This window comes from Priceomyces carsonii (assembly GCF_900007245.1).
Source record: "Priceomyces carsonii strain CBS4050 genome assembly, scaffold: Debaryomyces_carsonii_scaffold_3, whole genome shotgun sequence".
Taxonomy (NCBI): Eukaryota; Fungi; Ascomycota; class Pichiomycetes; order Serinales; family Debaryomycetaceae; genus Priceomyces; species Priceomyces carsonii.
The window spans coordinates 647,581-667,821 of NW_026946676.1; the positions used below are offsets into that span (position 1 = coordinate 647,581).

General features: G+C 38.1%; 11 protein-coding genes across 11 annotated transcripts in view; 7 read left to right on the forward strand and 4 right to left on the reverse strand.

Annotated features, from left to right (window-relative positions):
- Positions 1-88: 88 nt before the first annotated feature.
- VAM3 (SNAP receptor) lies at positions 89-961 on the reverse strand (the record flags this gene model as incomplete). The annotated part of the gene is made up of 1 exon (XM_062952746.1): positions 89-961. One exon carries the CDS (start codon positions 959-961, stop codon positions 89-91), a length of 873 nt encoding a protein of 290 aa, XP_062809618.1.
- A 641-nt stretch (positions 962-1,602) lies between these two features.
- Positions 1,603-2,505, forward strand: PRCAT00002860001 (uncharacterized protein; the record flags this gene model as incomplete). Its single annotated transcript, XM_062952747.1, has 1 exon — positions 1,603-2,505. One exon carries the CDS (start codon positions 1,603-1,605, stop codon positions 2,503-2,505), a length of 903 nt encoding a protein of 300 aa, XP_062809619.1.
- Positions 2,506-2,839: 334 nt separating this feature from the next.
- On the forward strand, positions 2,840-7,207 carry POL1 (DNA-directed DNA polymerase alpha catalytic subunit; the record flags this gene model as incomplete). Its single annotated transcript, XM_062952748.1, has 1 exon — positions 2,840-7,207. One exon carries the CDS (start codon positions 2,840-2,842, stop codon positions 7,205-7,207), a length of 4,368 nt encoding a protein of 1,455 aa, XP_062809620.1.
- A 290-nt stretch (positions 7,208-7,497) lies between these two features.
- SNF5 (Snf5p) lies at positions 7,498-9,498 on the forward strand (the record flags this gene model as incomplete). Its single annotated transcript, XM_062952749.1, has 1 exon — positions 7,498-9,498. One exon carries the CDS (start codon positions 7,498-7,500, stop codon positions 9,496-9,498), a length of 2,001 nt encoding a protein of 666 aa, XP_062809621.1.
- Positions 9,499-9,717: 219 nt separating this feature from the next.
- Positions 9,718-10,629, forward strand: PRCAT00002863001 (uncharacterized protein; the record flags this gene model as incomplete). The annotated part of the gene is made up of 1 exon (XM_062952750.1): positions 9,718-10,629. The coding sequence occupies one exon, from the start codon at positions 9,718-9,720 to the stop codon at positions 10,627-10,629; it is 912 nt and encodes a 303-aa protein (XP_062809622.1).
- Positions 10,630-10,984: 355 nt separating this feature from the next.
- Positions 10,985-12,052, forward strand: PRCAT00002864001 (uncharacterized protein; the record flags this gene model as incomplete). The annotated part of the gene is made up of 1 exon (XM_062952751.1): positions 10,985-12,052. One exon carries the CDS (start codon positions 10,985-10,987, stop codon positions 12,050-12,052), a length of 1,068 nt encoding a protein of 355 aa, XP_062809623.1.
- An 82-nt stretch (positions 12,053-12,134) lies between these two features.
- Positions 12,135-13,084, reverse strand: CTP1 (Ctp1p; the record flags this gene model as incomplete). Its single annotated transcript, XM_062952752.1, is given in 2 exon segments — positions 12,135-13,048; positions 13,063-13,084. The coding sequence occupies 2 exon segments, from the start codon at positions 13,082-13,084 to the stop codon at positions 12,135-12,137; spliced, it is 936 nt and encodes a 311-aa protein (XP_062809624.1).
- Positions 13,085-13,314: 230 nt separating this feature from the next.
- Positions 13,315-14,478, reverse strand: TFA1 (transcription factor TFIIE subunit; the record flags this gene model as incomplete). Its single annotated transcript, XM_062952753.1, has 1 exon — positions 13,315-14,478. One exon carries the CDS (start codon positions 14,476-14,478, stop codon positions 13,315-13,317), a length of 1,164 nt encoding a protein of 387 aa, XP_062809625.1.
- An 872-nt stretch (positions 14,479-15,350) lies between these two features.
- Positions 15,351-17,075, forward strand: HCM1 (Hcm1p; the record flags this gene model as incomplete). The annotated part of the gene is made up of 1 exon (XM_062952755.1): positions 15,351-17,075. The coding sequence occupies one exon, from the start codon at positions 15,351-15,353 to the stop codon at positions 17,073-17,075; it is 1,725 nt and encodes a 574-aa protein (XP_062809626.1).
- Positions 17,076-17,368: 293 nt separating this feature from the next.
- BUD31 (U2 snRNP complex subunit) lies at positions 17,369-17,809 on the reverse strand (the record flags this gene model as incomplete). Its single annotated transcript, XM_062952756.1, has 1 exon — positions 17,369-17,809. The coding sequence occupies one exon, from the start codon at positions 17,807-17,809 to the stop codon at positions 17,369-17,371; it is 441 nt and encodes a 146-aa protein (XP_062809627.1).
- A 916-nt stretch (positions 17,810-18,725) lies between these two features.
- The window catches only part of PRCAT00002870001 (uncharacterized protein), a gene marked incomplete at both ends in the record, with an annotated part of 1,641 nt that continues 125 nt past the window's right edge, over positions 18,726-20,241 (forward strand). Inside the window, one exon of the mRNA XM_062952757.1 lies at positions 18,726-20,241. This exon is cut by the window's right edge and continues 125 nt beyond it. Coding sequence (XP_062809628.1) covers positions 18,726-20,241 — 1,516 coding nt within the window.

Sequence of the window (20,241 nt, forward strand, 5' to 3'; positions counted from 1 at the left end):
TTATGGGAGGCTATTTTCTTTTACTTCGGTTTTTATCTGATCCGTGATATATAATTATTGTGCTTAGTGTTCTCTCTTTTGATTCTATTTAGCTAAGTATTGCCAAAACTACTACCAATACGAATATACATAAGGCGGTTAAGAGGATACAAGTCCATTTTCCTTTTTTCTTTTGATACTCATGTGCCTTAATTAATTTCTGGTCTGCTTGTTGAGTATTTCCGTGTAATTGTAGAATATTGTCTTCGATTGTATCTAATTGCTCACCCTGTCTATTCACAAGCTCTCCTAGATCTTTAAAGATTGCATTTACCTCTTGTATTCCTTCGGTGACTTGATCAATTTCTCGATTTCTTTCTTGAGTTAAGGCAATATGGTATTGAAGATCTGTATCTTCGATCTGATCCTCCACTTGCTCCTCAACTTGCACCTGGTTCTGTTCTTGCAGAGGTTCATGTCCGACTAATGGAGTTCTTTCATTATAAGCGTCTTGTGATTTGGCCTCGTTTAGTAAATGGTTCTGTTTTTTCTCCTCGTAGGCTCTTCTCAGCCTTTGGAACTGTTTATTCAATTCATTATACTCATTAGTGACTCTTTCTTTTATGACTATTTGCTTCTCAGTTATCTTCAAATGATTTTTTTGATCATTTAGCTGCTTTTTGTTGATCAACAGCGACACGTTTTGTATTAAAGTATTAATTGCCGCACCTAAATCTCCAATCTTATGTGTAATTTCATCAAGGTCATCTCTCAATTGAGATGAGTCTCTTCTTGTACCAATTTGCTTTCGTCTTGAGTTAAACTGACTAATCAAATTTGCGAATACCAGAAGTTGCTTTGATGTCTTGTTTATTATTTCATCTAGCTCATTTTGTGACTCTGACTGTTTAGCAGAAGGTAGAGGGTTTCGCTTCAGCTTCAGCAGAGTTTGGGACTCAAGGTCATAATTAGCAAAAGACATATTTGTTTAGATCAATCCCTTAGTTCGGAACGTAATTAGTCTCCTCAACTAGACTTCCACAAGTACAGAATAAAGCTTGTTATAATGTTAAGCGATAACGAGCGTAATGACGTATATTAATGTCGCATTAGTAGATTTTACGACATAGACAAAACGATGAAGTTCCGCGCTTGGGATGAGACATCTTTTTCTGCCTATGATACTTCCACCTTTTTTAACTGCTAAAGAAGGCGAGTTTTTCTGGCAATTGTTCTATGTTTGTTCTAGCTTTTCTCCACGTTCTCTCTTCAATGTTCAAAATACTAAGAGGATTTTCTGTCTATTTTTTTAATTTTTTTGCCATGCCAGGCCCATTTCGCTAATATAGATAAGCAGAGTACATCTAATCAAATACCCAAATAGGTTCACGCAAGATATTGAAGGAAAGAACTAAAAAGAAAATCCAAGTTAGATCAAATATGGTAACTAGTACGCCATTCTGAACTGTGTAAACATCTTCAACTCAGGGAGGGGGGAATTTTTAGCATAAGAAGTGCTGCAACTTCAATTTTGATTACCTTAATCTGCCTGGAAAAATAATATAAGATAGCCATCTCGGCCCAATAATTGTAAATTGCAAATACGCTACATAAAACATAACTATGAAATTCTCGATACTCACCGCAGCTCTCGCCTTTTCTTATGCCACCTTGACCTCAGGATTACCAGCTGAGAGTCCTGAAACACCGGCTTTGGCTGAGGACATCCATCACAATACTCCTAAAATCACACCCGAAGCAATTGCGTCCGCTTTTAGCAATACAGCAGACTCTGAAGAACTTGTTGTCAATGTTTTAGTTGAAGGTTTGAAGAAATATATGCAAGAGTTCGAACAAAACGATGAGGGCGTCGTACTTAGCGAAAGATCCAATCTTCCAATATTGGACCTGATCAATGCAGCCTTGAAGGAGACCAATTTAGCCAATATTGTTTTTGACACGGTTTTGTTAAGTCCTAGGCTTTTGGAGCTCACTGCTGATGGACTCGATTTTCTTTTGAAGAATAACTTTGTGAATCTTACTAATGTCTTGATTGCAACCGAAAAATCTGGCCTTATACCACAGGTTATTGAACTCACCATAAAAGATCCGAATGTTTTACCAGGCTTATTAAGGATTGGCACAGAATTATTTCGTCAATTCACTAGTACTCCTGCCTCAAAAAGGTCAATCGAAGAACTTTCAGAAATTTTCGACTCAGAAGCCGTAAGAGATTTGATCAAAAGAGATAATCCTCTTTTAAATGACATTTTTGCTTCGCTTGCTGATTCAGGTTTAGGAATTTCTGTTATTCAACACCTTTTTACTGATCCGCAGTTAGCTGCTCCAATTGCAACCTTCCTCATTCGGATCTTGAGATCTCACGCAATCACACTCCCTGAACTTCTTAATGCAGTCAGAAACTCTCATTTTGTGAGAGACATAATCAATAGCATCCTCGGTGATAGCAGTCTTTTGGAAAACTTTGGTAAATTAATCTCAAATTTGCTTTCTAGTGGTCTTTGAGTGGTTTTAATAGCTCTAATTCTGGATAGCAATATGGCCTTCACTGGACCCTAATTAATTAAACTTTTTTCTTCGGTTTCACATCCCTACGATCTCTAATACTTATCTCAGTTCTTTTGACAGGTGTGTTATATAATGTAAGAGAATGATACTTTTCGGTAACTTGTAAAAGTTCGCAGCCAAATTCAATACTGTATTTTGGAAAACGCGTGCAAAAGAAAAAAGCGTGAACTGCATTTACGCGTCTAATATATATAGTAAAACATTTTGAATTGAGTTTCCAAAGGTTCTCCAAATTATAGACTTTGAAACTTTGTAGAAGAAAGGATTTTAAATGCTGTTGAAAGCAGCTAAGCGTGAAAAACTTCGACAGCTCAGAGAAGCGCGTCAAGCAGGTACAAGCTTAATAAGTTATTCTGATGATGAAGATGAAACTGGTGGTATCTATGACGAGGTTGACGAAGAAACATATCGCAAGCACAAGAGGAAGCAATTAATGAACGATGATTTCATAGTTGACGATGATGGAGAAGGCTATGTTGATAACGGTGTCGATGAGTGGGACGAGAGATCTAGGCCCGCATATTATTCTGACGAAGAAGAAGTCGAGGATTCATCGAAAGGAAATAAAAAGAGAAGCAAAAAAAGAATCCAAAAGGTTACTAAAACAGCACAAATTAGCAATTACTTCAAGCCAAGTGATAAGAAAAGTGCGCCATCCAAAAAAGTAGATGCAAACATTGACGATATTCTCGATGAGTTTCAAGAAAGTACTCCATCAGTTAAGAGACAAAAGACCAATGTGTTTACCTCTTCTAAATCAGCTTCCGCTGGAAAGGTGGCAAAGAAAAGCAAATTTGACTTCTCTACTGTTAAATCAGAAAAACCGAAAAGGCATATAGAACACCAGCTGCATGATGACTTCCCAGATTTAGAAGCCCCATCATCTCCTCCGGAGGGAGAAGCAACGCCCTCTAAAGCCGATCAAGAAATTTTAGCCGATGACAATAAGATAAAGATGGAGAGTACCGAGGAACTGGTCGTTAAGATGGAGCTGTCCCCTGAAGATTCAGATGAGGATTCAGAGGATGATATCGTTATTGCGAGAAAACCAAGAGCATCAGCAGTCAATAAAAACAAGGATATAAACTTTTCTTCCGTCAAAGCGCCAATAGCGCTTTCATCATCTCCCTCAAGACCAACGAATCACCAAACGATCAGCCACACTGTAAAATTGGATGAATCAAAAGTGGTCCCTCAAGGTGAGACAGAGGATTCTTTCAAAATGTTCTGGCTAGACTATTGTGAAGTTGATGATACTTTACTTTTATTCGGAAAGATTAAAACAATTGATGGCGAATTAGTGTCAGGTGTCGTTCAAGTCAATGGCTTATATAGAGAGATTTATTTCTTGCCTCGAAAATATAGGCTCGGTGAAGAGGAATCAGAAAAGAACAGAATCACTCCCCGTGACGTGCACAAAGAGATAGCGCCTCTATTACTAGAGCAGTATGACTTAGATGAGCTCAAAGCAAAACCAGAGACTATGAAGTATGCTTTCGAATTGCCAGATATTCCAAAAGAAACAGAGTATTTAAAGGTCATACTTCCTTTCAAGACATCCAAGAACAGACATCTCACAATGCCTTCAAATTTGGAAGGTGAGACTTTCTTTCATGTCTTCGGTACCAATACCAACATCTTCGAGTCATTCGTTATGCAAAGGAACATTATGGGACCTTGCTGGTTAGAGATTTCAAACGGTGACTTTAATGCTATCCAAAACACATCTCATTGCCAAGTAGAAGTAGTAGTAAGCTCACCAGGTTGTGTTAAGCCACTTTATGAGCATGTTCCTCCGCCTCCCAGTCTTACAGTTACCTCAATTGGAGTCCAAACTCTTATGAATGCAAAGGAGAACAGGCAGGAAGTAGTGTCAGTTTCAATCGCTACGTATAGAGATTTGCAGCAAGATGTTCCTATTGATGGAAGTCTTCAGCCAAACGAGCTTATTACTTTAGTGAGACCCGTGGGGTCTGTCGCTGTCCCTCCAGGATTACAACAAATGGCTCAAAAACAAAACATTAATGTCAAGGCATTCCCCAATGAAAAGGTGTTATTGAACTGTTTATCAGCCTTAATTAAGAATGCGGACCCTGATGTATTTGTAGGACACAGGTTGGAAAACATCTCTTTGGATGTTTTAGTTCATAGGATGCATGATTTAAAGATAACTACCTGGTCTACTTTTGGGCGAAGAAACAGGAAAGCGTGGCCGGATAGGTTTGGCCGTAACACCTCTGGCTTTAATAACAATTTACAAATACGTGAAATATTTCAAGGAAGATTACTTTGCGACATTGCAAATGAGATGGGACAGTCGTTGACGCTAAAATGCCAATCGTGGGACTTACCAGAGATGTATGATGTTGTTTGTCATAAGAAGTTACCTTCTCTTGAAATAAACTTCCAGAATCCGAAGTACTCAGATGATGCAAACTTTTTGTTAATGGCGTTGAAGGAAAATGCAACAAATGTTAAGGTCACAGCAGAAATAGCATTTACAATTCAAGTCTTGTCTTTATCTAAGCAATTAACAAATATCGCTGGAAATGCTTGGTCCCACACATTGAGTGGTACAAGAGCAGGTAGAAATGAATTCATTTTACTACATGAGTTCAGGAAGAACAATTACATAGTCCCAGACAAAGAAGATAAGTTTCACAGGAATACGAATTATCAGCAACAAGCACGCTTAGAATCTGCGGATGATGATTCTACTACAATAACATCTAATAAGAAACCAAAATACCAAGGTGGTCTTGTCTTTGAACCAGAAAAAGGCTTACACAAAAATTATATCTTGGTCATGGACTTCAACTCATTATATCCTAGCATCATTCAAGAGTTTAATATCTGCTTTACAACAGTTGATCGTGACAAGTTTAACAACACCCTAGATGAGGACAGAGATATGCCTACCTTACCCTCTTCTGAGTCCAGTCCAGGTGTCTTACCGAGATTATTGAACACTTTAGTCAGTCGTCGTGGTGAGGTCAAGAAACTTCTTAAAGACCCTAGTAACACTCCATTCCAAAGAGCCCAATATGATATCAAGCAGCACGCGCTTAAGTTGACTGCAAACTCGATGTACGGTTGCTTGGGTTACGTGAATTCTAGATTTTATGCAAAGCCTTTGGCTATGTTGGTCACCAACAAAGGAAGAGAGATTCTAATGGATACGAGACAATTGGCAGAGTCGATAGGGTTGCGAGTTGTATATGGTGATACTGACTCTGTTATGATTGACACCGGAGTGGATGATTATGATGAAGCTATCAAGATAGGAGAGCAGTTTAAGTTGCAAGTGAACGAGCGCTACAAACTTTTGGAGATTGATATCGATAATATATTTAAGAGATTATTGTTGCATGCGAAGAAAAAGTACGCAGCAATGAATGCCACCTTAGACCGTAAAACAGGGGAGGTAGTTAGTACTCTCGAGGTGAAAGGGCTTGACATGCGTCGTCGTGAATATTGCCAATTGTCCAAAGATATATCAACTTTTATTTTGAATAAAATTTTATCCGATTTGGATCCTGAGCAAGCTCTAAGTGATGCGTACAATTATCTAGAAGAAATGACTACTAAGATTCGTTCAAATGAGATAAAGGTAGACAAGTTTAAGATTAATACGAGATTATCAAAGGACCCAAAAAATTATCCTAACGGTAAGACGATGCCGCCGGTACAAGTTGCCTTAAGATTAAGAGAACAAGGTAAAGTCATCAAGGCTGGAAGTGTTATCACTTACGTGGTCACTGCTCCTGTGAGTGAAGATGATAAATCGTCGCCTGCGGAAAGATCTCGAGCTATTCAAGAACTTTATTCTAATGAGCAGGGGAGAAAGCCTGACGCAAATTTTTATCTTGAAAAGCAAATATTTGCCCCAGTAGAAAGGTTACTTGAAAGAATTGATGGTGTTGATATAACTAGAGTAGCGAGCTCACTCGGAATAGATACTAAGAAATACGTTTTAAAAGCGAGATCAAGTGAGGCCTCAAATGGAGAACTATTGCCCTTCGAATCTAACATATCTGACACAGAAAGATTTAGACAAACCAGTTACTTCGTAATGGAATGTAAATGTGGTAATAAATTTAGGTTTGGCGGTATTCAAGCTTCACAAGAATACAAAGTTACGTTCAATGGTATCTCATGCATGAGATGTGAGTTCTCTTTTCCCCTTTTAAAAATCAACGCTCAATTAGAATATACCATACGGAAACATATTGCATTATATTACGCAGGCTGGCTAGTTTGCGACGATTCAGCATGTGGAATCACCACTAGACAAATATCAGTGTACGGAAAACGTTGCATAGGTGCATCAGGGACTGCCAAGGGCTGTAAAGGTATAATGAGATACAAATATAGTGATAAAGCACTATATAATCAGTTACTTTATTTACAATCCATATTTGATGTTGACAAAGCTAAAAAGACTCAACTAAGACCAATTTATGATTCCTTCCACACGAAAGGCCCTGCAAAACTTGCTACTGGCCAACTTGAAGCCCTAGCAGAACAGAACAGAGAACTATTTTCACACTGCCAGGAAGTAGTTCAAAAGTACTTAACAAACTGCGGTAGGCGGTATGTCGATATGGGTGCAATATTCGAGTTCATGGCATATAAGTAGTAAACTTTTTTATTGCCCTCTCTTTTCACTTCACGTTATCAATTTCATAGCTTTTATAGATTACGTATTTCGCTGTCTATTTAGAGCTCAATTTTAGAATTCAATTATGTCTTATTTTGTAATATATTTCAAGTGTAAAATATGTATATATTTTCTTCCATCTGTATCATAAAATGTCGTGCACACACCATAAACATACTATACATTCAACTTTTTCTCTTTACCACTGGCACATTGAACTGATCATAGTTACCTAAAGTTGAGCACGCTTTGAATCTTCAAGGACCCCCATGAGCTTTGGCCAGCAGAATAACGGACCAGGGGGGAATTTCACCCCCCAGCAGCATCCACAATCAACTGCAAATAATATCCCAATGCTTCCTCCACAATTAGCGAATCTATCAGCTCAGCAACTTCAACAGCTTAAGAGCCAGCCCCAGTTCCAGAATTTAATGAGAAACTATCTTCAGAGTCAACAAGCTATGCTACAACAGAGGCAGCTGCAGATTTATAATCAACAACATCAACAACAACAACATCAACAACAACAACATCAACAACAACATCAACAACAGCAGCAACAACAACAACAACAGCAGCAGCAACAACAACAGCAACGGCAACAACGTATGAGCCAGCCTGTAGCTGGTCAGGTGTCGGGGCCACCAGCACCATTAACAAATAATATAGCACATCCTGGTGCCATTAATGGAATGGGTGGAAATATCAATTTCAATCAAGTACAAGGAGTACCCCCTCAAGTGAAAAACCAAATGAACATAGGAACACCTAACGGAGCCATCCAGGGAGTGAAGAACCCAAAATTACCCCAAAACTCTCCTCAAATACCACCTTTTATCGCTCCAAATACGAACGTCCCTCCACAGGTCTATAAGAATTTAGTTAGTAAAGTGCAACTTAAAAACTTGAGTTCAGCTCATCAGTGGTCAAACAAGTTAAGATCTGAGGGGAAGGAAATTCCAACAGATCTCAAGGTTTATGAAGCTATGATTAAAAAGGATTCCGATTTTTTGAATGATTATACTAACCAGTTGAAAGATAATAAAAAATTGATGGAAAAAATGGCAAGTGACATCAAGTCGTATACAGAAATCAAACAGCTTCGTATGAATTCTATCAGCTTGTCTAGTAAGGGCCAACTTAACAATAGCATTTGGGGTGAAGGATATCAAGGTTATGGTAATGGATTATCCAACACAATCACCAGACTCATACTACCAGAAAAGGATCTCACAGATGAAGAAATTAATACAAGGGTTTCTGCAAAAAGGGCCGAGGATCTCGTGCCTATCAGGCTAGATTTTGATCAAGAGAGAGATCTATTTAAGCTTCGAGACACATTTTTATGGGATATTAACGAAAGAGTTTTACCATTAGAGACATTTGTGCATCAGTTGATACAAGATTATAAGTTTATTTCTAAATCACATTATGAAACTATATTTTTATCTATTAAAGAACAAATACTGGACTATCATACGAAGCCAGACAAACCCATGGGCGAACTAAGAATACCTATTAAGATCGACATAACCATAAACAACACTCAATTAACTGATCAGTTTGAATGGGATATTCTTAACTTTGAAGAGAATGACCCCGAAGAGTTCTCATTGATATTTTGTGAAGAAATGAACTTACCAGGTGAATTTACAACAGCTATAGCGCATAGTATAAGGGAACAAACGCAGCTATTTCACAAAGCTTTAAATTTGATTGGATACAGCTTTGATGGATCAACTGTGAGTGATGATGAGATTAGAACTCGTTTATTACCTTCAATAAGAATAAGTTCCCAAGATTTTAAAGTAGAGGATGATTTCTATTCTATATTAAGAAATCCGGCAACGGTTTCAGATTATAGTCCTTCTTTGGTTAAGCTCACTCAACTCGAATTAGAGCGTTTGGATAAAGAGATAGAAAGAGAATCTAGAAGAAAAAGAAGACACAACATGACCGAAGAGTCAAGCGGTAGAGGAAGCACATCCAGAAGAGCAGCTCTTCACATGGCGAGAGGCTCCAAAACATTGCCAGATCTTTCGGATGTACCTAAAACCTTCCGAACTCCAGCACCGTCCAGTGTTTTACCAGGTGCAGTTGATCTCGGCTGCTCAGACATATATGAATATAATGAAGCTGTAGTATACAAATCCCAGATAAAGAATACGGACTACAAGGTACCACAGTCTAAAAATTTACCCCTGGAAAGAGTGAAATACTATCGAAACCCTAACTTTGATCAATTGATTGTCAAGATTTCACTCTCTTAATCTAGTTCAATTTTAATAGAAAATTTTAACTCTGAATTGGATATAATCTTGATTTATTTTTCATTTTTGTGTATATATATTCTATATTTCTTCACATGTAGGCCGACTAAACTTCTGGCTTTGTCATATGCAAGTGCTCTTTCTCCTCACTGTCTTCTATATAAAACATCTCTAGGGAAAGTGTATAACGTAGCTAATGTAGCATTTGAACTCGAGAGTATGTCAAAGCAAAAATATGCCTTGGTTACAGGCTCCTCCTCTGGTATTGGTTACAATGTGTGTATTGCCTTGAGTAAAAGGGGATACAAAGTATTTGGAGCATCTTTAGAACACACGCTACCATTAATGGACCCCTTACAGAAAGAATGGGGTGTTGTTCCCGTGGCATGCGATATCACCAACAATGAAGATATTCGGAAAACTGTTGAATATATCAAAAAGGAAACCAATGGAAAGTTGCATTTATTATACAACAATGCCGGCATTGCTGTAGGAGCTCCTGCAATCGAGCAGCCAGCGGACGACTTAGAAAAAGTTTTTAGAGTCAATGTCTTTGGACATATGTATATGACCCAGTACATGAGTGATCTTGTCATTGCGGCGAAAGGAACGATCGTATTCACCAGCTCAATTGCTGCAAGAGTTCCATTACCGTGGATTAGTGCATATTGTTCAACAAAGGCTGCAATTGACCAGTATGCTTTGGTATTACATGGCGAGATGGAACCCTTTGGCGTCAGAGTACATAGCGTCATAACAGGTGGTGTCAACACTGCTATTGGTGATAATTCATGTAACATAGATATTGGTCCATCTAGGTATAACGTTGATGGTATAATCGAGAGTACGAAAGCATCGTCGGGTATGACCAGAGACCCAAGAACACATGTTTCGCCAGAATCGTACGCCGAAAATGTTGTTCGGTGCATTACAAGAAAAAGAGATCCTGGATTTAATATTTATCAAGGAGGTTTCTCATACATTATGCACTTTGTAGGTCGATGGTTTCCACTTTTCTTGACTGAATGGATATTACAATTCCAATTTAAGCAGTTGAAGGTATGGAGGAATATTAGGAAACAAGTTAAAGCCAAAGATGAAGCTGAGTTGAGAGCTAAAAAGTTAGATTAGAACCTGGTAGACATATTCACCTTTGTTGCATCTATATAGTAATCAAATTCGATTGTTTTTGTCACGTGCGAGAAATATAATGCGAAGTAGGCTGGGGACTCCTTTAGATTGTATCTTCAAAATAATTTAACGTGATACCACTGTAGTCATATAAGAGTTCAGGGAACTATATCATCATGGTTGGTTATAATGAAGTAAGTATAAAAAGGCATATTTCTTGTAAAAGGTTGATAAGTTCAGTTGTAATAAACTGGGCCAGTTACAATATATTTTACTTAAAATTATATATGGGATACTAACAAAGATTTAGTTACCAGGTAATGGTGTTGAGACAACCTTGACTGACGAAAGCTTAATGGAATCTTTTGATGTCGATAATGAAGGTAAGTCGCCTCCTCAGACAAGCTCGGGGGCGGCTTTACGTCGTAGCTCTGAACATGAAGAAGATGACAGATTGGAGGCTATGAACGGAGGCAATGGACCATTACACGAAGGCAGAGAAGGGAACTCCTCTCAAGATCAACATCAGGTTGCACTGAATGATTTCAATGATGAGGTAGGTCAAGACATTGATTTGGAATTACAAAGACCAAACTCGAGGCTTACTACTAAAGAACGTATTTTGAATGTTTTTCACCATTTCGTGCCCATTAAGCAAACATATGATCGAATAAACAACGGGCTAACTACAGGAAGGATGCAGCCAAATGTTCCTGGAAGGTTTATTGGGCAAGGAACTGATGGGGTATTTCGTAATTTGATGGCAAAACCTGAGACGGAATCCAACAGAGTTGAACAAGAAGGGAACCCTCCATCTTATGAAGAGGCAGCTGCTGACGCCACTCCTGAATATTGGGAATCGACAGTCATTTCCCCAATGTATGAGGATGAGGTGTTCGTAGAAGGCTTGCCTGTTGGGAATATTGCCAATTTTATTTGGAATGGACTTGTGACGGTGGCATTTCAATTTGTAGGGTTTGTTTTATGCTATTTATTACATACGTCTCATGCCGCAAAACAGGGATCTAGAGCAGGTTTGGGAATAACATTTATGCTTTATGGTTATGGAATGACACCCTCAAATACTGGACAATCAGACAGACTTCCTGATAAATATGAACCCAACAATCCTAATTCTTACGATATTGATAAATGGCTGCTGATAAAAGGAAGCAAAGTTGATACATATAACTCAGGAATGTTCCAACAGCATTCTGAGATAACGCATCAAGATCATAAAGCTCCTTACTTCGCGTATGGATTAATTGCATTTGGGTTATTTATTGTCTTAAAATCTTTTTTGGACTACTACAAGGTTAAACAGATGGAAAAAATTATTTTGGCACCCTCATCTTCCACTTTAAATACAAGCGCAGCTACCTCCAGTGCGAATGAAAATACGACGGAGAGTGAAGAAGAGTAGTTCTAGACCAAATCATTTCATGACTCGTCCTAGATTAGGCTGAAGACCTCTTATGTAATGTAATTTAGGATATAATATAATTTTAATTTAAGATGACTAAAATCTTTTCATAGATGGTGAAGACAATACCACCACTCAAAACTAATCTTCCTAGTCTCGGCGTAGCCCCCTTCCAATAGGTAAGCAATCCTTCATCCTTATAGATTCGTACGAAACAGTTCAAAGTTGATGTGTATAATTTATTAGCACCAAGTGCTTGCATTCTTGTTTTCACTGTGTCTATCGGCATTGTTGTATAAACAGTAATTACACCTGCAAGTGAACCTACTGCAAACGTAGACAATGAACTTAAGGGCTCGTTAGGTTTCGTACCAGACGCTTGTTGAATCATCGTTTTCAAAGCATTGTATGATCCTAAACGTACTGCCTGATTTGAAGCTTGTCTTAAGGAAACTGGGACAATCCCAGCATATATACCTTTAAAACCTAATTCTCTGCACAATTTAACGCTGCCAGAGATCAAGCCATTTTGAAATTTAGGTTTTGCCGATTGCTTATCGTCTATTAATGCAGTTTTAATTGCTTCAAATGGGGTGACTGCGATTACTGATTCAAGTAAACCAGCACCCAAACCTGCTATCACTCCCCTTGGACCAGATAATTTTCCATTTTTGTCCGCCAAAAGAGCTTTGATTGAATCGAATCCTAAGAATCGCACCGATGCTTTGACAGTATTACCAACGACAAATGCAGGGCATCCAACGTATAACGCAGAAACACCTTGTGTTTTCGATATATTATAGATCAACACCAATGGGTTTCTTGACGCCCTAGATGATTTATCCACCAATTGAAGTCTGGTTTTAGCAAATTCAAAAGGATAGGTAACAACTCCTTCAACTGCACCAGCAGTGCCTCCTGCTATAAAGGATTTAAAAGGATCAATTTTCTGTAATATGTAAGTATTTCGATGAACCGACAAAGAGTTATAATGTCCTAAATGTAGTTACTTACTTTTTTTTCAGTTGACATCGCTTCACAAACTTTAATGTTCGATTACTATGAGCTGTAGACAGCAATATATGTTAAGGTTAACGATGCTTATAGTGAGCCAGCATGTACTAACTTTAGTAGTGTCTCAAAATTTTTCATTTCCAACAAAATTAAAAAAAAAAGACGTGATAACCAAAATCTGAAAATATCACTACAAAGGTCGTGAACCCGAATTTAAATGCCATCTAATATCTATACGAGTTGTATTCCTATATATCTTCAAAATCATCGAAATCCTCGTCATCAATTTCTTCATCAAGATCCTCGGCCTCTCGTTCAGCCAATTGAGAGTAATAAGCAGCCAAAGCATCTTGCGCTTCCTTATCTTTTAATTCTGATGCAGTGGAAGGTGCAGCTAGCGACGGCTCCTCTTCCTCTGCTGGTGCAGGAGTAACATTCATAGAAGTGTTTTCCAGCTTCATATTAATATCACCATTGTGATTCTCAGATTCGACCTTCACCTTCATATCTTCATCTCCTTGCAAGGAAAGGTCTTTTTCATCGTCTAGTTTACCAAGTCCAGACTCCCCAACTGTACTTGAAGAATGCCAAGAAGGCAATGCATTTTGCTCCAACTTTTGTCTTCTTCTTTCCTTTTCAAGCTGCTCTTTTTCGTAATTTTCGTCATTAGCCGTAATCGATACATGCAAAGTCGCTTGAGATTTTGATGCCGCATTTTGTAAGGAAGAAGATAGATTGGACCTCGATCTCGATGATACATTGTTGGAAACGGCGTATGAAGCTGCAGAAGAGCTTTGAGCAGGTATGGACTTTGTTAATGAAGACTCGAATGAATTGTCCTCAATATATGCATCGTCGATTTTCTTCAAATACGAAATTATTGGATCAACCTGTATCATCAATCTCTCTAACTTCTCCTGCCTTAACGAAGCCTGCTGACTCGAATCATCTTCTATTAATACACCCCCACAATTATCACATATAAAATTAGCCTTATCATCACTCAACAATGAAATAGCATCTAGCTGGCTGACCTTTTTGCCACATCGTGGGCAAACATAACCCTGCGGATTGCCGAACTGAGTCATTTCTTGCTTGATGATGTTGACTACAGAATGAACTTTCCACTTAATCGCATCAACTGCTTCCACAATATGGATGTAGAAATATGTCCTGGTAATAAGTCTCTGCTGCGAGTTCTCTTCCTTTTGGATATGATTGACGATCAACCTGTCATCCACCAACTTATTGCATAATGAACGTAATTCTTTTCGATGGATGCTCAAAAGGTATATCAAATCATCTTCTGACAACACAGAGTGAACAAGCAAAGCGTCGAGGATCAATATATATGGTTTAGAATAAAACCCCCTAGCAACAAATCGAATCAACGATTTGACTGTGTCGTCCATTCTGGCTCGCCGTCGACGTTTTGGTTAATGGCTATATATACGATAACTAGCGATTACATTATAGATAGAACGTACCAAAAAGTATTTCTAACCAATTGCAATTCGAGCCCGCGCAGTAAATCATGGAATTATTGGTAAATTTAAGTACAGACTTTAGGGGAGTTGTAGTTCCCGAAAAATCAAAGCATGCGCCGTGCTAGTCGGCCCTTTGGCACCTGACCGCAGGGAGGATATTACCCTGTAGCCTGTAAACGCCTTGTGCCGTCTCTTATGTTGTCATCGCCAGTTCGACTCCGACACGCTCATGATCTTTGTCAAATGAAACATTCTTCTCCTCTCTAAAAAATCTTAGTCCAGATTATTTAGGTAACTTGTCAATGCAAAAGGTACAGTTGTCTAGTATCCCTTTCCGAAATAAGATATCCTGTAGCAACTCTAATGCATTTTCGTAAGCGTTTCCAATCCATGTTTAATGAAAGACGCGAAAACGCGAAAACACCAAATGCCATCGGGGGCTATTTCAGGTATTTAAATAATAGCACGCAGGCAGTCTAACGCGTGTGGCAGTTGAAGCTGAAATCATCGGATTACAAGGGGCTGGAATATCCTATATATTTTGATAGCAAGGATAAGAAATAAGAAAAGGGCCCAAAAAGTGAGAATCAAGGAAGAAAGACGACGAGTTATTGAATAAAAGTGAACCACAAGGTCTAACGGCAAATAAATATAGGAAAAAGATATCCGCCATAGAATAAGATAAAGAAGCAGCGTAGGCTTAAGAAGACAGTTATCAGAAAAGAATTTGAAGATTGCAATATAAGGAATATTTGCAAATAGTTTTGCCGCCAAGTGCCCAGTGATAGAAGCACACTATGTCAAGTGCACAAGGAAAAGTGGGCCAGTCACTTCGGCAGCCTTTACAAGAAAACAGGCACCTTAACAAGGCGATGACTGATCGAAGTAACTCCAAGATAATGGAAACGCCGGTGTCAGCGAAGGGCGAAAACCCTAGGATAAGTACACCACCTGAAAGTACCATGACAGGTAACAGAAAGAGAATGATTTTTGATACACCAATTTCTAAAAATATAGAATCTGAAGTGCATCATCTTTCTTCCAAAGCGGCTTTGCTTTCTCCTGCTTTTTCATCACCTCAACAGAAGAACACAATCAATGAAATACCACCTCCGAAACCCTCATTCATTTCATCATCGTCAGGGTTTTCTTCTGAAGATGAGAATGTACCCAAACCATCTCGGAAAAAGACTAAGAAATCCAAGAGAGCTATTAAGGAAAAGTCTTTTGATTTTGATTCGAATGATAAACCGCCATATTCATATGCAACATTAATAGGGATGTCAATCTTAAGCAACCAAGAGAAGAAACTTACACTTTCGCAGATTTATCTGTGGATATCTGATACGTTTAAATATTACAAGCGCGATGAGGTGGGCTGGCAGAATTCCATTCGTCATAATTTATCGTTGAATAAAGCTTTTATAAAGGGCGAAAAGTCAAAGGATGGTAAAGGGCATTTTTGGTGCATTAAAACAGGCTGCGAAGAGCAATTTCTCAAGACAAGATCTAATAAAAAGCACTCTTACCAAGAATTAATGGATCAAATATATTCAGTGAAGTCCGAAAAAAGATCCATAAACTCTTTGCCGTCGTCACCTAATGGCTCTAATGATTACGATCTTGATAATGAAGTTTATAAGCATTATGAGAAGAAAAGAAGGTCCTCAGAGATCGAAAGGGCTGCTGACTATGACAAGGATGAAGGATATAACACCGATGAAGATCGGTATAATGAATTAACTCATCCATTACTAGAACCCCCAATCAAGAAGCATAAGCTTTTTGACCCCAATGAGAGTCCAAGCGATACTGCAACAAATCTTGGTGCACCTTTTGCTCATAATAATATAACCTCAAAGCTCACAGCAAGTCCTGCGAATGCCCCATTTTCAATAATAACAGAATCAACAGATAAACCATTGCTAGCTGGCAGGAACCTAACTTATAGTTCATCATTTAGCTGCAGCTCTAATTTAGAGCTTTCCCCAATAAGGCCGAGTGAAACTGGTCCGCTATTAGAACCATTGACGCCAGCCAATAACATTTACAACATACAGCAATCGCAGAATACTCATTCACAAAGATCTATATTAAGTGCACATCTTAACCATACTATAAATCATCTACATCATCATCATCCCGCAGCTGCTACTACCCACATAATACAGAAGACTCCGAAATCCAATATATTAAGAACCCCACTCAAGAATTCGAGAACACCCCAAACGAGCTCTATAATGAAAAAGCTTTGGAACTCACCTTCCTACTTGGATGATTTTTACTATTCACCATTAATAGGGTCATCTGCCACATTATTGAATTCTTATGATGATGATGATATGATGTTGAGAAATTTAGAACACCACCAACAACTGCCAAACACCGTAGCCAAGAAACACCAGGTTTTTTCAAGTCGCAATTTGATACATGATTTTAAAAGAATCGATGACTCGACAAGTGACAAGGAAGCCGATCAAACTAGAGAGATTAATTCTTCTTCGACAGATGTTGACGAATGAAATAGATTTAGTTTTGTTGGTTCACAGATTGCATATGTCCTAATTGTATACTACTTTCAAGAATTTCTAAGATATGGATCGAGGAAACAGATTATTTTGATAATGAATAATGGGTCTTTAATAATGGAGGGTGTCTTTGGTTATAATTTACTTTTATTTTCTTCATTCATTTTATGAATGATTCTTATTATGTTTCGTTAATTCGTTAGTTATCAAGTCTGTCAGATGACAGGCTTGCTCGTAATAATAATGTATTAATCAGACTTTATAGTTCAAATAAATATTAGAGTATATTAATCAGTACTTGCACATCCTCTACAACCACAAGTAATGCATTCGACCTTCTTATCTTCTTCAAGCTTTGCCTTCGGGACCCTACAAATACATGCTGATGAGTGATTTTTATCCTGCTTCATGATGCAGTTAATGCAACATAAATTCTCATATCCTTGTTTCTTCCATTTAGCAATTAAATCCTTATTACAATATTTCTGTTCCAAAAGCCATTCGTAGAGCTCTCTTGATATCACCTTCTTCTCGTAGTATAAGCTGTAGATATACCTAGAAATTTGGTGATTAATCCTAATAATTGGCCATAATGAGCTATGTTTATTTTCTGTTTTCATTCCTTTGGTCTGAGCATCTTTGAGCTTCACAAGGAACTTATTTATTGTTGGTTCAACCTTAGCAAAACCTTCAGGAGGTGCTTTACTACGCTTAGCTGATTTGGGCATGAAAGGATCTTAATAGATATATTTGAGCAGGATTATAATGCTGATCTTTCCGCCGCCATCTGTTCCTAAATAGAAAAAAAGAATTAAAAAAAAAAAATAAAATAACGACATCAGCAGGATTCGAACCTGCGCGGGAAATCCCAACGCATCCCTCATAAAATTCGAGTGCGTCGCCTTAACCACTCGGCCACAATGTCATATTTGCATCATATAAGAATCATGCTCTTATATACACATACGTTCACATTCCGACTCTAAAACACTCTTGCGTCCGGAAAGGTTGATGAGCTGTTTGAAATAGGGCATATTTGTGGTTCTTACACGATTTTATTTTTTCTCTATAGGATATGACGTATTACTTGAGACAAGTGGCTGTGAATTTCTAACCAGAGCTCTCCACCAAGCCCGTTCGAATCGCGAGAATGACATCAGCATATAGTGTCAGCGAGAATAGACTTGTCACTTTTATTAAAGCATTCTGAGAAGATTCTTGTCAGTTTACTTACTGTTCATTTGCTGTTTCCCCTTATGTGTATGATCTCTTCGCTTATATGAAATACCGGAATCTCGCATGACGATGACGTATATGGATTTTGGTTGGACAGCCGTACTCTGTCACCAGTATTCATTGCTACAATGTTCTGTGCGTTGTGGTTTACTACTGGCTCGGCTTGGGGGGTGATTATGAGATCACTAATCAGCTTTGTATTAAGGGGAAACTTTCCATATCCGGAAGGCTATGAATGAACATTGAAATTCTCAGTAATCTTGTAAACGGCCCCCTTAGGCTGTCGATCTCGAACTCGATGTTTTGGGTTTGTCTTTTTTTTTTCCATTGCTCTTTTCTTACTTTTTTCCTAATATTCCTAGGTAGGTTAGATGAATACTGAATAAGAGAGAAGCACTAGTATAGAAGATGGTGACTACTCCGTCCGTTTCAACTTCGTCGGTCATTTCGACAATCGTGGCAAATCTTGCCTTCTTCGGAATCTTTATGAGTATCTTTCTTTTGTTTAGGATAAAGCTAAAGAGAATCTATATGCCAAAATCATCGTTCAACTTTGTGCCTGAAGACAAAAAACCTGAACCACTTCCCTCCGATCCTTTTAGATGGCTATTTTTAGTTTTGAGAAAGTCCAATACATTCCTCCTTAACCAGGCTGGTTTGGACGGGTTCTTCTTTTTGCGGTACATTTATATATTTGGTTTAGTGTTTTTAGTGGGATGTTTGTCATTTATAATACTTTTACCTGTGAATGCTACAAATGGGTATCATGATAGTCATTCGAAATCATTGGCAAAGACAGATGGATTTGATCAATTATCTATTTCAAATATAAAGCATAAAAATAGATACTATGCTCATGTTTTCATTGGCTGGATATATTATGGGTTAGTGATATTTGTGATTTATAGAGAACTTTTCTTCTACAATTCATTGAAGAGTGCAGCATTAGCTTCACCAAAATACGCTGAGAAGTTGAGTTCCAGAACTGTCTTATTTCGCTTTGTTCCTGATCCTTTACTTGACGAAAAGCAATTATTTAAAATATTCAATGGTGTCAAGAGAATTTATGTTGCTAGAACAGTCAGAAAGTTAGAGGGAAGAATCAGGAGAAGGCTGGGCTTGGCAAACAGACTAGAACTCGCAGAGAATAAATTATTGCGTGCTGCAGTGAAGGCAAAAATGAAAGCAGATAAAAAGCATATAACTATTGAACCAGCTGATGAAATAGATTCATATGTTCCTGAGAAGAAAAGACCCAGGTTTAGAGCAAATGGGTGGTTTAGCAAGAAGGTTGATACCGTCAAATATTGCCACGAAGAAATTCCTAAGCTTGACAGAGAAGTCAGGCACTTACAAAAAAGGTATAGAGAGTTTGCTCCGAAAAACTCTTTGATTGTTGAGTTTGAAAACCAATATGCAGCTCAAGTTGCATTGCAATCAACGTCTCACCATAATCCTTTGCGTATGAGTCAACGTAGTTCCGGATCTGAACCTTCGGACATGTTTTGGGCAAATTTGAGAGTGTTTTGGTGGGAACAAATAATGAGAAGTTTTCTTGCAATTGTGATAACCGTTCTTATTATTATCTTCTATGCTATTCCTGTCGCATTTATTGGTACAATTACGAATATCACGGCTTTGACTAACAAGTTACCTTGGTTGCGCTGGATATTGAATATGCCAGACAAGTTATTAGGTATTATTACAGGATTATTGCCCTCAGTTTTGTTGGTCATTTTAATTTCTTTAGTTCCTGTATTTTTCAGGTTTCTAGCTAAAATATCAGGTGCACCAACGTTGCAACATATTGATCAATATGTACAGAGGGCTTACTTTGGATTCATGATCGTCAATGCATTTCTCGTTACAGCACTTTCTTCGTCTGCATCTTCAACTGCAACCCAAGTGTTTAGAGACCCCTCGT